Source organism: Colletotrichum lupini, chromosome 5, assembly GCF_023278565.1.
Source record: "Colletotrichum lupini chromosome 5, complete sequence".
Taxonomy (NCBI): Eukaryota; Fungi; Ascomycota; class Sordariomycetes; order Glomerellales; family Glomerellaceae; genus Colletotrichum; species Colletotrichum lupini.
In genome coordinates this window covers 5,850,976-5,865,881 of record NC_064678.1, presented here as the reverse complement: position 1 = coordinate 5,865,881, position 14,906 = coordinate 5,850,976, and the positions used below count along the sequence as shown (strand labels likewise).

The 14,906-nt window shown below is 53.3% G+C and overlaps 6 protein-coding genes across 6 annotated transcripts; 3 read left to right on the top strand and 3 right to left on the bottom strand.

The window, feature by feature from the left end:
- Window positions 1-1,197: 1,197 nt before the first annotated feature.
- On the bottom strand, window positions 1,198-3,068 carry CLUP02_11173 (uncharacterized protein; the record flags this gene model as incomplete). The annotated part of the gene is made up of 9 exons (XM_049290141.1): window positions 1,198-1,592; window positions 1,645-1,712; window positions 1,769-2,104; window positions 2,163-2,200; window positions 2,257-2,324; window positions 2,389-2,425; window positions 2,480-2,664; window positions 2,724-2,862; window positions 2,961-3,068. The coding sequence occupies 9 exons, from the start codon at window positions 3,066-3,068 to the stop codon at window positions 1,198-1,200; spliced, it is 1,374 nt and encodes a 457-aa protein (XP_049147286.1).
- Window positions 3,069-4,991: 1,923 nt separating this feature from the next.
- CLUP02_11172 (GMC oxidoreductase) lies at window positions 4,992-7,138 on the top strand (the record flags this gene model as incomplete). Its single annotated transcript, XM_049290140.1, has 3 exons — window positions 4,992-5,056; window positions 5,141-6,303; window positions 6,378-7,138. The coding sequence occupies 3 exons, from the start codon at window positions 4,992-4,994 to the stop codon at window positions 7,136-7,138; spliced, it is 1,989 nt and encodes a 662-aa protein (XP_049147285.1).
- A 29-nt stretch (window positions 7,139-7,167) lies between these two features.
- Window positions 7,168-7,500, bottom strand: CLUP02_11171 (uncharacterized protein; the record flags this gene model as incomplete). Its single annotated transcript, XM_049290139.1, has 1 exon — window positions 7,168-7,500. One exon carries the CDS (start codon window positions 7,498-7,500, stop codon window positions 7,168-7,170), a length of 333 nt encoding a protein of 110 aa, XP_049147284.1.
- Window positions 7,501-7,607: 107 nt separating this feature from the next.
- Window positions 7,608-8,863, bottom strand: CLUP02_11170 (uncharacterized protein; the record flags this gene model as incomplete). Its single annotated transcript, XM_049290138.1, has 5 exons — window positions 7,608-7,804; window positions 7,854-7,922; window positions 8,104-8,222; window positions 8,318-8,513; window positions 8,593-8,863. 5 exons carry the CDS (start codon window positions 8,861-8,863, stop codon window positions 7,608-7,610), a joined length of 852 nt encoding a protein of 283 aa, XP_049147283.1.
- A 1,531-nt stretch (window positions 8,864-10,394) lies between these two features.
- On the top strand, window positions 10,395-10,685 carry CLUP02_11169 (uncharacterized protein; the record flags this gene model as incomplete). Its single annotated transcript, XM_049290137.1, has 1 exon — window positions 10,395-10,685. The coding sequence occupies one exon, from the start codon at window positions 10,395-10,397 to the stop codon at window positions 10,683-10,685; it is 291 nt and encodes a 96-aa protein (XP_049147282.1).
- Window positions 10,686-11,414: 729 nt separating this feature from the next.
- Window positions 11,415-14,750, top strand: CLUP02_11168 (uncharacterized protein; the record flags this gene model as incomplete). The annotated part of the gene is made up of 2 exons (XM_049290136.1): window positions 11,415-11,573; window positions 11,811-14,750. The coding sequence occupies 2 exons, from the start codon at window positions 11,415-11,417 to the stop codon at window positions 14,748-14,750; spliced, it is 3,099 nt and encodes a 1,032-aa protein (XP_049147281.1).
- Window positions 14,751-14,906: the final 156 nt, after the last annotated feature.

The window sequence follows — 14,906 nt, the reverse complement described above, 5'->3', positions numbered from 1 at the left end:
ACTATCCCCTATATTATATTCTTAAATAATACTTAGGGGGTAGTTAAGGGAGCTATAAAGAGGTCGTTTAGATTACGGGCTTAAGGTCGTATTTATAAAATCCTTATAATAATAAACTTTTTTATATACCGTAAATCTCTTAGCTTAATAACTCTTATAAAGTTATTTTTATTACTAAGTAAGAATATTTATATTTAAAGATCCCTTTTTTTAATTACGTAATACTCTTTTATATTATACTATTAAGCTCGTTTGTTATGCTAATTAATTAAATAAATAGTCGTTACGTAAGTATTTCTTTTTACTAATTTAACTAGTTAATTTTTAATTACGGGCTAGTTATAAAAAAGTCGTTTAATAAAAAAGTTACTTAGGGCGACGGTAAAAGGCTAGTTACTTAAGCAGTTTTATTAATTAACGTAGTTTAATATAATAGACGTCGACCTCTTATAAATAATAAAGGGCTACGATTACTTAATTCCGTATAGTATTTAAAAATCGCCTCTTTTTTTATTTACTTTTATAAAATTAATTAATATAAATCTCTTATCCTATATAGTATTAAGAGGTTATTTTTTTTACGTAGTAAGATACTTTACCAATCTATAATAATAAAATTTAATTACTAATTAGTATTAGTATTCCTATTATAAAGTAGTTAGTTCGAACCGTCGTTAATAAAGAGATTAATTAAATTATATAAATATTTGCGTAGTAGGTATAAAAAGGAGGTTCTAACTATAAGTTAGGCTAGCTATAATAATTATAAATAGGGCCCTTAATTAGCCCCTGCGCAGTCGGCTATATGCCGCGGTCGAATTAGACTTCTAATCCGACAAGATCACACTTTATAGTGCGGGGCATCACGGTCAAAATAACGAGAACCGAAGCCCGAAGACAGAGACAACGATGTGCCAGCTGCATTTTTCGTTACTCAAATCATCTATTCACGACAGTCTCATCTAAATTCGGGGGTGATTATGACTCTGGCAATGTGGCATAGTACATTGTGTTGTTGAGGTTGTCTTTACACCTGCCCCACAGACTTTTGTTGTTCTCACCGAAGGGCCAGGGTAAGTGATTGTTGATGAGATGTTGAACTGATTCACCTCATTTGCTTTTCAAAGCTCAAATATACATCGCTGATCATTACACGTTAGAGACGTTCCTTCTTCATCAGACAGCAATATCAGACCCCTATTTCCCATACGCTCGTGCCCAGTCCTGTCTCTCCAAATCATCCCTGCTCTCCTCATCGGTCATTTCAAGAGTATACTGTGTGTCGTTATCACACGTTGTCGAACTGCCCCCGAACTCTCTCAGCTTGACTGCATGTGGCTTCTGTGGAGAGTTGCTGGGCGATGGCTGGGTGCTCGATTCATGTGAGGCATGGGAATGGTGCGATTTCTGAATCGCTGTCGTAGACCGTGCTTGCGACTTTCTTCGGTGCGTTCCGGTTTGTATTGTCGATTTGATAGTGGTGAAGAATACTGGCAGCTTCTTGAAAAGAGGTCGTAGTGCCGGGAGACTACCGCAGATGATTGCTAGGTTGAGCTCGACGGATGACCATAGCACGACGTCGACGTTATCCCCTAGAGCGGCTATTAGCATCAATCTCATACGAAGATGACCGGGAGACCTTACAGGTAGAGTCAAATGAATTAGCGAATGAGACCAAGTATTTAAGTCGGATCATACTCGCGACGCAAGCACTGCAATCCTGAGTTAACATTTGTAAAGCCGCTCCAATAGTTGGCACGTCACTTACAAGGATCCAATAGCAAACATGCAAACCAATGCCATTCTCTTCTTCTTTCCCAGTTGAAGCTTAATCAGTTCTGGAATAGGGATGACAATCAAGATAATATCCTCCAGGATACTGCAAGCAGCGCCTCCGTAACTGATAGCCGAAACATTGAGGCAACGACCTTGGATAGATCGATCCCAGATCGACTCAATTGGTAGGCATTGAAATACCATCAACACCAGAAACATGAAGCCGTGGACGAACAGAAACACCATAAGGATTTTGACTGCCAGGCGGAACTTCTGATTGGTGAACACGCGGGAGTAGAAGCAGGCAATGGAGGCTTTGGCAAAGACTCTAGTGTACAATTAGCGATAGTCCTTTACTACCTCAGATCGTGTCTCGATGCACATACTGAACAAAGATGTAAAGCATCTGCAATACATAGAAAATCTGAAGGGAGTCTCAGTTAGCTGCGAAAATTCGTGATATGCCGTGCGTTGTCGTACCTGCAAAATAGTCTTGCCATTTCCCGGGTCAATATCCCAATAATGAAGTCCGAATCCCATTGCAGCATCTAATGTGCAGCTGAAGTCAGCACTAGACACCCAGTTTCTTGAGCCACGAAGGAAAGTGCATACTTGTGTAGCCAAGGCCGGACATGACTATCAAAAATGCCTGCCACCGTCAGTGAGTCAGTTGCCACGAATGAACCATCACCAGGAACCTTACCAAAGCGATCAGTGCCGTCCAGTCGTCCCACCACAGTCGGTTGGTGACCTGTAATCGGGCCAGGCATCGGAGAGCTACCGTGAGGATCGTGATAACGGGTAGGCCAATGGAGAAAACCTTGGAGAATTTTCTGCGGTCAGGGTAAGGATAGCCCTCACATAACTGCTGTGAGATACGGGCGGTGGCTTCAAAGCAATGTCAGTGAGACTGGAGCCATGACGACGCCTTAGGTACCACCACTCACAAACTTGATCATCGAACTCGCAAGCTTGCTGTATACATGCGGAGGCGCGGGCTTGCAGAGGGATGTTGGTGCACACGCAGTCCGTCAAGCCGTCGAGGGTACAATTGCCAGAATGGAACGCATCGACGAAGCATGGCATCTAGGAAATAAGTCAAGTCAGTGAGTGTAACTAAGTGCTGACTCAAAATCATGAGATGGCTGTGAAACACCACGACTGAGACTGTGAGAGTGACTTACCGCACATTTTGGCGTCGTCGCGAGTAGCTTTGTGATCTCAGTCGTGTTCAATTGAGGCACCGTTGCCTGTGCCGTCGCAGCAAACAGCAGGACGACTGCGACCCGCATGATTTGCTTCATTCTCAAAAACGATGCGACGGCATGCGATGTGTGGTTGATGCCGATCGTTGCATGGGCGTACAGATGTCACAACGGCGAAAGAAACCCCCATCAACAAGGCCGGGCCCATGCGGGATCAGGGAGACATCCTGTATATGAACTGGGCATTACATGTCGGCGACCGGAGTTTCGTTCATGAGACCAAGTCCATAGGGCAAGATCGCCACTCAGCCGCCACTACGAAACAATGGCTTGCGATGGACGAAAGCGGCACACTTTGGGATGGCCTCGACGTCGCGGAGACGGGGAAGCGCTCCCAGCTCTCGTCGCTAACGTCTGGGCGACTAGACTTGCGGATTATGCATCCAGCCCAATTACTTTGGCGAGAGCGCCACGGGGCTTACTGCTCACATCACCATGTGCGGCTACCCGGCTTCTTTCAAAGCGACGTATAATCGGTGGATGACAGCGCTTGCTTGATGTCTCTCGCTTATGGGATGACGAGCAGCAACGGTGACAGGCTGCTTGCGTGATTCCGCTGTGCTCAAGTTATAGTACGCATTACTCTGAGTTTCTTCTTCCAAGCGCTATCACATCAACAAATGTGACGAATGAAGATCCTCGATGGTAGAGATGAAGTTGGCTGGATCACTCAATGCGAGCCGCATCATCAACAGCCCGTTTCTTGGGATCTTGATGGCTTTCCCGCCGGTGGTATCCTTCACTGCATTGGGGCCGTTACAGTCGTGAGATGCTCACACGCTGTACTGCAATAGGCTTGGGGCGGACACCGGGTTTCTTTGGCAGTAAAGGTGGTGCTAACCAAGATCAGACTTTAGTGAGCCAGGTTTCTGCGGGGAGTCGGGGGACAGGGCAGAATGAAAGGCCGGGCTCGCATGTTGCATGCCCAACCGCAACTCAGCTGGGCGGACGGCTGAGCAGAACGAACAAAAGAGTTGCTCAGGGGTGGCCTGATTCATGTCTATACGGAATCAATGGGACCATGAACCCCCTCGCTGGTTTATGTTTGAATAATGCGAGGCGCAAGTTTGCGAGACTCGACCGGTTCATCGATCGTACCTTGCGGATGGACACATGGGAGATGCATGAACCAAAGAAATAAGGCTAATTGGGAGCTTTGACAACACCCCGCGGAGCGCGTATAAGGTCATCCCCGGACGAACTAGTCCAGTCATGAAGATATCTGGCCATGTTTTACGTTTTTCCCCTTGAGAATTTGGACCGATGTCTCCCTCCAAGGCTGAGCTATCCCCCGCATAACCAGGACCGTCCGTCTGCCCTCGTGCTCGGCGCTCCGAAGTGCATCGGATAGCTTTCCCGATTCAAGACATCCTACAGCGCAATCTCATTTAAAGCAGCCCCCGCAACAGTCATGCCAAGTTCGCGCCCGCCGTGACTGCGACGCTGGCCCCTGGCGTCCTCCTCACCTTAATCGGCCTCCCGCTCGTGTTCCCACATGACCAGCATCATTCTCAGATTCTCTCCCGTGCTCGTACCAGGGGGGCAACCTCCACGTCCTTCCCTAATCGTTCCTTCGGCCGACGATGGTAGGCTGAGTGAACCACGAGAAGGGCGATTCTGGGACCTTGAGTGGGAAGGTTGCCATACATAGCATCACCTACATTGATCACCGTCACATAGGAAAGAAGCAGGTCACATCCGAGATGGGGAGGGTACATGACGGGCAGCGTCATGTCTAATCAAATGCAAGGGGCGTTGCGACTTTTTCCTATGTCGCGATCAGGCGCATCGCGTCGAGGAGGACAAGTGAGGTTTCTTGGACCAAGTTCTTAAGGGGAATGTGCGCCGCTCCTGGAGAGAGACTGACTTTCTGACGACGGGCGTTCCTTTTTGAGTTGCTTGGTGCTGCGACCTCTTCAACCAGTTCGAAAGCCTCCAATCTCATCCAAGATGCGTTGGTGTCTTCATGTCACAAACGTGTTGCTCGGCTACATCGTGGCCACGGCCTCTGCTGTGTGAGTTTGACCTACCCCAAACCTTAAGACGCGAGGTACGCAAAGTATGAATGTGGTTGGCTGACGCGGATACAACATTGATAGCCCGAGCCAGCACTTTGTCCCACGGCAATCTACCGACATCCTCGCGTCTTATGACTACGTCGTTGTCGGTTCCGGGCCGGGTGGTGGCCCACTTGCCGCCCGGCTCGCCATCGCCGGGAAGAAGGTCCTTCTCATCGACGCCGGCGACGACCAGGGAGACTCGATCCCGTACCAGGTCCCTGCGTTGAACCTTCAGTCGACAGAGTACGCCCCAATGAAATGGGACTACTACGTTCAACACTTTGCCGATCTCGAGGCCCAGAAGAAGGACTCCAAGATGACATACCGACTTGCGAACGGGGAGCTCTACGTCGGACTCAACCCACCGGCTGGCGCTGAGCCGCTCGGCATCCTTTATCCTAGAGCTGGTACGCTGGGTGGTTGCGGCAGTCACAACGCGTTGATCACGGTCTACCCGCACAAGTCAGACTGGGATGGCATCGCGACCTTGACCGGAGACACCACCTGGGGCTCGTCCAACATGCGCAAGTACTTCCAGCGCTTAGAGAACGCTGAATACTTGCCCAATGGTATTGTAGGACACGGGTTCGACGGCTGGCTTACCACCTCCGTGACGGACCTTGGACTTGTCATCAAGGATGTCAAGCTCCTTACGGTTATTCTGTCCGCTGCTTCCGCCATGGGCAAGAGTCTCCTGGGATTGATCTTCTCGACGATCCAGGGTCTCGGCGAGGTTCTCCTTCGTGATCTCGACGTCGACCTGCCCAGCCGTGACTCTGCCGAGGGCCTCTACCAGGTCCCCATCTCCGTCAACAAGGGCGTCCGCAATGGACCGCGCGAATTCGTCCTGGACACGGCCGACGCGAAGAACGCGGATGGTTCTAGGAAGTACCACCTCGACATTAAGCTCACCACCCTCGTGACCAAGGTGCGCTTCGACCAGAGCGGCGCGAAGCCCCGGGCCGTGGGGGTAGACTTTGTTACGGGACAGAGCCTTTACCGCGCCGACCCCCGATCCGGCGCTGCTGGCTCTGGCGTCGCCGGATCCGTAAACGCCACGGCCGAAGTCATCATATCAGCCGGCGCCTTCAATACCCCGCAGCTGCTCAAGCTCAGTGGCGTTGGCCCGAAAGAGGAGCTATCCTCTTTCGGTATCCCTTCTATCGTCGATCTTCCTGGTGTTGGCACCAACTTGCAAGACCGTGAGTTTTCTCATTTGCTGCTGACGAAATGATCATTCAATGTAGAGCCGTTTGACTGATCATCACCACAACAGGTTACGAGACGTCCGTTATTGGCGAAACGCCGACAAACTTTCAGATCATCGAAGGCTGCACCTTCATTCGCCCTGGCACCGACGATCCCTGCTTGAAAAAGTGGCAGGACGGCGCCGCGAGTGGTGATAGGGGGATTTATGGTTCCAACGGCATCAGCCTGGGTATCGTGAAGAAGTCGACCGTGGCAGAGGGAGACCCGGACCTCTTTATCGCAGGAGCACCAGTCGCCTTCCCTGGGTACTATCCCGGATACTCCGTCGATGGCACCGCGGATCAGAGACATTGGACGTGGATCACCCTCAAAGCCCACAGCCGCAACCGGGCCGGAACCGTCAAGCTGCGTTCAGCCGATCCGCGGGATATGCCGCAGATTGACTTCAACTCATTCCAGGACGAGGCAACGGGCGCTAAGGACATCCAGGCCGTGGTGGAGGGCATGAAGCTCTCGCGCAAGATGTTCGAGAGCGTCGTGCCCCTCACGGGAGGCTTCACCGAGGTCTGGCCCGGGAAGAACGTCACCGATGCGGACTTGCCCGAGTTCGTCAGGAATGAAGCCTGGGGCCACCATGCCAGCTGCACGTGCCCCATTGGCAAAGACGGCGATGCCACTGCTGTCTTGGACTCGAAGTTCAAGGTGAGAGGGACTGAAGGCCTGCGGGTGGTGGACGCGAGCGTGTTCCCCAAGATTCCTGGGTATTACATCGCGTCGGCGGTGTACATGATTAGCGAGAAGGCGGCGGATGTAATTCTTGGAGTATAGATACCTTTATGCTCTATTTTCTTCTTCTTTTACTGTATTGTTACACATGGCGGGCTGGAAAAGCGCGCCGTAGGATTTTGAGGTGTGACCACGAAGGGTCTCTTGGGCGTTTCCGTACATACTTGGTACCTAATTACCACATACTGGACGACGTTAGAACAAATCATGAATCTACCACACCACTGCCTCGGATTGAGTGCGATCTGCTGGCCCTGCGACGTTGGTAAAGGCAACGCTGGCTGAATACATGTAGCCATGGCTGGGTTGGGCAGGGGACCGAAGGGTTTGCAAGGATGGGATGAGGCGGCGAACGAAAGCAAGCCGCAATATCTGTACTCTGTCACTCTCCCTGTACAGTCCATTTCAATTCAGATGATAGACCCTTGGGAAAGAGTCAATGCGAAAAGGTTGCTGCCGTGGGACTGAGACCGCGAGGCGTCTCCCGAAGGCGCCTGTCTCAGTCCTTATATCACACGAGCTGATCAGTGGATCCTTGGAAATCCAGCACTGTTCTTAGGCTCGGCACAAGAACGGGTGTAGAACATGGAGGAGCCTGAACAACAAAGATTTCATTATTCTTCTCTTTCGTGGAGAGAGATGAGGAGAAGAACGTGGAGCGTTCCCGGGAGATGATACTCCGCAGTGAATTTAGCAGTTGACCATCCTCTAAGACGATCATGATTCTTCAATGCGCATCTCCCGAGCAATAACCTACTGGAGTACGGGGATAAGCCATGGAGAGGCGTAAAGCCGTACTTGGTAGTGCTACGCCATGAGAGGCGGCCTGTGTGTGGCACAAGGTCAAGGAAATCTTTCAGATGGCAGAGGCAAGAAAAAGGGGCAGGGACCATTCCACGTGGCAATTCGATAGAAGAGGACAGCCCAGCCCAGGATTAGTAACGGCAGCGAGATTGCAAATGTTCAGCCGTCTGTGTAGTCTGCTAGAAAACCCCCCGAGCGCAGACATAAGTTATTGCATGCGTTGGTGTGCGTTGGTGCGCTTGCGGGTAACCGTGCCGGCATGGTTTGGGGTGGGAACATGTCGGCAGTGGTGATTAGGACAAACGCCAGAGAGAAAAAAGCACTGCAAGTTGGCAAGTTAACTACGGATATTCCACCTTACTTTACACTGTACAGGCAGTAGGGAGTAAAAGGAGGGAGTAGCGTTAGCAAACAAACAGAGGCAAAGCGGCGTTGGGATAAGCCCGGACGCTTGCGAGCGACACCACACCCTCATTCTCTAGATTCCTCGAGTCTGTGAGTCCACGGATACGTATTGCTTGCGCCGCGTGGATGGAAGCAGCCATCAGCAAACCGAGGTAGATGTTGGTTTGTGGACGCGTAGACCCGGCCCGGCCGAAGTCTAATACCGCCGCTATTTGACCTGGCAAAGTGACAGTTGGCCTAGTCAGCCAGTCGGAGCGATAGGCTCAGAGGCTCAGAGTAGACCGGACGGGCGGGGACCACGGGGGGCGAGCCTTGAGGAGATTTCGACGTGATTTTGGCTTCTTTTGGCGTTGGCGTCGAAAATCCGTTGGTGTGGTACCCTCCGACCAGCAACCGACTCGCCGATAGAGACTCAAGGAGGCGTCCGGGGAATCCTCCTAGGACGCAAACGAGGCTTTTCTGTGGCTTTTGCGCCCGCTTCGCTTTGCCTTTGAGCTTGCCTCTTCTTGACATCTTTGGGGGTGACTTTGCATCATAGGCGCAAACTTCGGGTGCCATTCACCCCTCCTCCTTTTGACCTCATTCCTCGAAAGCTGGGCCGAGTCCCCCAAGTCCCCTGCCCCTCCAGCCCTCTCCAGCTCTCCAATCTTGTGGAAATGCAAATGCAAATGCAATTTAGACGTAGCTAGCTGTTTGGCTGCTCGTAGGGTCCCGGCACACGATTCGAGAGAGCTCCGGTCCATGCATCCTCCACCACCACCACTCACGCACTCATCAGCTCCTCCTTTACGAACCCGAATTTCTCAGCCCATTATTAGTCTGCAAGACGTAAGTATCCGTACGGCGTCCGTACCGTGTTTTTTCTAGATGAACCTTGGGCTTAGCATCTGCCCTAGCCAACAAGTCCGAAATGAGGACACGACGCGGACCTGGCCTGGCCAAGGTGTGTGGTGGAGAATAGTCTTACAGCTTACCCATTCTCTGGCGAACAGTGGCACAGCAGATTGAAAAGTCTTGACGACACGAGTGTCTGTGCAAGGAACAACGATGTCTTGGGGCTCATGTCTTGGAAGTTAGGCGGCCGGCATCATCCCCCCATCCTCTCTCCCTCCCGCCCGCGGCGTTTGCGCCCTTCTTGATAGTAAACACATAGTAAACTACCACCACACACCATCACGACGACAACCACCAAGATCCAAGGTCCAACAACACCACCTCCTCCGACGTAGTGTCTTGGAAGAGACAGGGACTCCCGCCCAGCCAGTGTGGACCACAGATTCTCATCGCGGCGATCAAGACGCACGGTTAACTTTCCCCTCGCAGTTCGCAAGCCCGTCCCGTGCCCATTGGAACGGGGCACATCAGCTTATTCCCCGCGGCCCAGGGTCGCAGACGCGCGATGGTTCGCTGCTAGTTTTTTCCTTCCTGGGCTCTCTTGCGATTGTTGGCCCTTCTGCTCTTGCTTGTTGCTTGCCTGCCTGTTCGCTTGCTATTATACATACTAATTATTACCCCTGACCACAAACCCTGGCAACGAACCCAGGGACGCAGCTTCAGCTAATCCAGCTAAAGACAAAGCACGCAGGGTTTGATGGACAACGGCGTATCATCGCACTGGTTCGTGAGCGCGCTACACATGGGTGACACGGTGATTTGATGGCCCTTCTCTGCCCTCTCTGGCCCGTCTGGCTCCTCTCTGGGCCTCTGGATCCCCTTGCTCAGGCCATCACGAACATGCGGTCCCGCAATTCGCTGATCAACCCAAACGACACTGGACTGAAGCTGGCCTAGGCCGTCGCAAACTGATCTGATTCTGATAGCAGACGCGTAGAACCTGTCATGTACCGAGGACGAACAGACCTCCTTTCGACGTCTTCGAGACGTCGACTCCGTAAACACACACGGCTCCGCACCGCTTCGCAGCTTTTGACAGCGTACTTGAGTCAAGCAACACCCACCAGTGCCACGCCCCCCGGCAAGACGTCACATTGGGAGCGACAAGCGCAGATGGTCAAGATATCCGTATCTGAAATGCGCACTTGCCGAATGCAAGATTTACTGCCGATTTCTCCAAAGATTTGCAAAGGACATGACGTCCCCCTCAGGGCTCAGGCATGTCCCCTACACTGCCGAATCCAATGGGCTATCTGCGCCCCCTTCTCCAATCCCATCAGCAGTGCAGCACAAACAAAGAACAATGGCAAGATGGAGGCTTGATCGGCAACGACCGAACCGCTCGTGGAGCCTGGGTTGTCGCTTGCTTTCCCCAGAAAGCTATGTAAAATGGATCGGTCACAACTCACAAAGCAACCCTTCCAAGGCTTCCCGCTCGAGGCGACAGATTCGAGAAGAAGAAGAAGAAGAAAAAAAACTCTGCTAGATCTGTTTGCCGGGTGGGGGGGAGGAGAGGGGAGGAGGAGGAGGGGGCCAAGCCCAAGGCCAAGACGAAGGGCCCGGAGGGGTGGGAAACACAGAGACACAGAAACACTGTGTGCGAGGCATCGGAATGTCAGCCAGGACTCCTCCTCACGTGGCGAGACCGTTCTCAGCTCCCCACGCCACCAGCGCTAAGATGAACATGGATTGGAAGCGGGCACTGTATTGCAGAGAGCAATATGGGAGTTGGAGTGAGTTGAAGTGGGAGCGAGGGTGTGTGTAAGCCTCACTATCTTCCCTCCCGAGTCCCCGGCCCGGCAACAACACTGATGCTGTCATACTTGCTTTTCCCCTCTTTTCTCCTCTAGTCATCGTCCCGTCTTTTCGTCCGGTCCCAAGACTCATGAGCAGAAAAAAAAAAGCCCTTTCCTTTTCTCCTGAAGAGTTCGGGCCAGGGGGTCTAACGCTGGGACCCAATGCCAGCTAGTGGTGGCATATGTCAGTCTCTTGTCTTGAATGGCCTGGCCGCACTGGCTTTCCTGTCTGATTTCCGGCCCTTTGTGTCAAAGCGGACGGCCTAGCGCAGGTCGTCTCTGGGGTTAACTGCTCTAGCGTTGAATTGGTGCTTGGAACATCCCTTGTACCTGGCACTACGGCTTCCTGATCCTCCAATGTAGACGCCGTGTTTGTCTCTCTTGGGTACAATCACGATTCATGGCTCCGAGCCGGGACAATGCCTGCTTCTCCCAATGAGCCCCATTTGGCGTGGTTGGTGGCTTGCCGCTTGATTCTTGTCTCTATCGATGGCCACAGACTAGGCCTCGACCTGTCCGAGAGCTCTTCGGAGGAGGAGGAGGAACCTTGGCTGGGACAAGCAATCACCTTGAGTGAGGTTCAGCTTTGCCCACCGCGGCGGAACTTACAGATAAACAGCTGAGCTCCCACGTTGCTCCATGAGCGGGGAGAGAGAGATCTGTTTCTTCATCTTCATTCCGCCTTTATTAGTAGCATTGATCTGACCATATAGTGTCGTGTGCGGATCAACATACAAGGCTACCCTCGATAACAACCCCAGAGCCACTGCCTCCAACATCACCGTCTGAGATAACAACCCCTCATGTCTTTACAGCCCTACGTGGCACCAAGACGAGGCACTATGACCGCTGCCATGTATGGCAAGCCAAAGGCCAAGGAGTCCGTCCTGGACCTCTGCACGAGGGCCACGCTCCTCGGAAACAACATCTCGGTGCGCATGCTCGAGTTCCTCACCAACGTCAAGCACCAACCGCACGGCTTCAGGGAGCTCGCCAATGACTTCCTCGACATCTGCCGGATACTATGGTCCATCGAGGCCGGCCTTTCCGAGGCTGCTCGCACCCATCAGGAGTTCCCCGCCGACATGATCAAGGAGCTCGACATGAAGTTCCGTTCGACCAACTCCGACTTCCAGGTCCTCGACCACATGATGTTCGAGTTCCTCGAGTACGAAAAGAAGGGTGCCATGGGCAGGATCCAGCGCGGCTGGCGCATGATGTTCGCCGACAAGGAGATCTTGAGGATGAGGGAGTCGATACGCAAGGCAAGGGATGCGCTGAGGATGAGTGCTCTCGTCTTCCAGTGGTCTCTTGGAAACTCAAAGACGGACGATGCTGTCGGCAACGGCTATGCTGGCCTCGCCGCTGCATTGGACCGCATCAGCAACCACAACTCGACTGTCCGGATATCAAAGTCCAAGTCCTTCGAAGTCCAGCCGACAGCACTACCGGATCGCTCAGACGAGAGATCTCCTCCCCTCCCTCCCCTTCCCGCTCTCCCCTCTCAAGCACCCCACATCCCTCCCCCTTCCTTGGTAGAAAAGATGTCCGCAGACTTCGTTCTTCAGGAGGTGAGGCTATCACCAGACCCACGTCGCCGCACATCCATCTCCAACAGGAGTCACCACAGCTCCTCAGAGAATGGACACTCGACCAGAATCCCCGACCGCAGAATCGGCCGCGACGATATCACAATCTCAGAGCACGGTCACTACGACCTCCACCCTGTCAGCACAAGAATCAACATGGACAGGAGATCAGCACGGGACGACATGACCATCTCGGATCGTGGAATGTCAGACCGCGGTATGTCAGACCGTGGCATGTCGGATCGCGACTATGACGCACCCAGCCGCATTTCAGACAGGAGGAACCTGCGCGACTCGGACAACACCATCTCACCCTCAACATCTGGCACAGAGACGCTCATCGGCGAGCTTCAGAACATCGCCGACAGCATCCCGACCAAGGTCGTTCGCCTCAAGGCCGACCCCATGACGATGCCTCGTTGGACACCTCGTCACAACGCCGATGGTAACCCGTCACTCAAGACCTCCCTCATCGCTGCTGTACAGGGCAAGAACCACAAGCTCGTCGAGCAGCTCTTGGACCGCGGTGTCTCACCCGACACCGGCCCGGATCAGCACGTTCTCGTGGATTCCGTCCTGTGCCAAGATCACGAGGCAGTCCGCCTGCTTCTTCTTTTCGGTGCCGATCCCAACTCTGCCGACAAAGATGGCATTACTCCCCTCTTTGCAGCGGTAGAGATGAACTCTCTCGACATCACCAAGATGCTTCTAAAGTACGGTGCGGATCCCAACATTTCTGCTGGACCTTCGCAGGAGTCCCCGCTTGCCATCGCCGTCATCGATGTCAAGATCGACTTTGTCCACATCCTCCTCACATATGGAGGTGACCCCAACCACATCATGGCCAACGGCAACACCGTCCTGATTGCCTCCATGAACAAGACGACACCAAAGAAGCTGGTCGACCTCATGCTCGACTACGGCTCCGACCCCAACGTCAAGAACAGAGAAGGTAAGACTGCTCTGTTCGAGACCATCATGGCCGCAAGAGTGGACCTTCTCACTGCTCTTTTGGACCACGGCGCCAACCCTAACCTGCCGGGTCCCAAGCACATGCTTTGGCCCGCGACCTACCAGGCACCTTGTCTGAAGGTCCTTCTGGCCCGTGGTGCTGACAACAAGCGTGCCCCCGGTAACATGGAGCTCGCTGTCAGTATCAACAACATTGAGTCTGTCCGCGTCCTGCTGTCTGCCGGCGTCTCACCCAACATCAAGAAGGATGGCATCTACACACCATTGTGCACATCCATCCGCGACAACCGCGCAGACATCTTTGAGCTCCTCCTCACCAGCGGTGCCGACCCCAACCTCAACTCCGCCGAGTACCCTGCGTTCAAGTGTGTCACGCACTTCCGCACACACTTCCTCCCTCGCCTGGTCGCCGCCGGCAACGACCTCCACAACCCCAAGGGCATCATCGAGATGGCCGTCCGGGTCAACAACATGGAGGCCCTCAACTGGCTCCTCGACCAGGGCGTCAGCCCCAACGACAAGGGCGATGACGGCAACACCCCTCTGACGACCGCCATCAAGGAAGGCCGCATGGAGATGCTCGACGAGCTGATCGCCCACGGCGCTGATCCCAACGTCCGCGGTAGCGACTGGCCCATCGTCATGTCCGTCAACTACCCCGAGGTTCTCGAGAAGCTCCTCCCTGCCGTCCCGGACATCCGCTCCTTCAAGGGCTTGATGGAGCGCGCCGTCGTCGCCAACCAGCTCGAGAGCGTCAAGCTCCTCCTCAAGGCCGGCGTGTCCGTCGAGGACAAGAACGGCGGCGTCTTCTCCCCGTTGACCTCTGCCATTCGCGAGGACAACAAGGAGATCACCAAGTTCCTCATCGAGGAGGGTGGCGCCGACATCAACGCGCCCGGTGAGCACTTGCCCATCGTCAAGGCGGTGCGCCGGTGCCGCGGCGACGACACAGACATCCTTGAGCTGCTGCTCCGTCACGGCGCCGACGTCAACAAGATCTACCGTGGATGGAACGCCATCTTCCAGGCCGTCGAGAACGGCGACGCCAAGGTCCTCAAGCTTCTCGTCGGGGCTGGCGGTGTCGATCTCGATGCCAAGGACGATGCTGGCCGCACCGTCATGGAGATCGCGGCCGGTCGCGGCTGGGAGGAGTCTGTCGGTATCATCCTCTGGGATGGCAAGAACAAGTCGTGATCCTCCTAACGCGTCTTGTCTTGAAGCTTTCTTTTCTTTCTGTCTCTCTCACGTGTAACTGACTCAACGCCGAGGAATGGCGCAACTTTTTACTTTCTTTTGTAATGTCCATGTACGAGATATGGAGGATGGGGTGGGTAACTGAAGTTTTCTCAT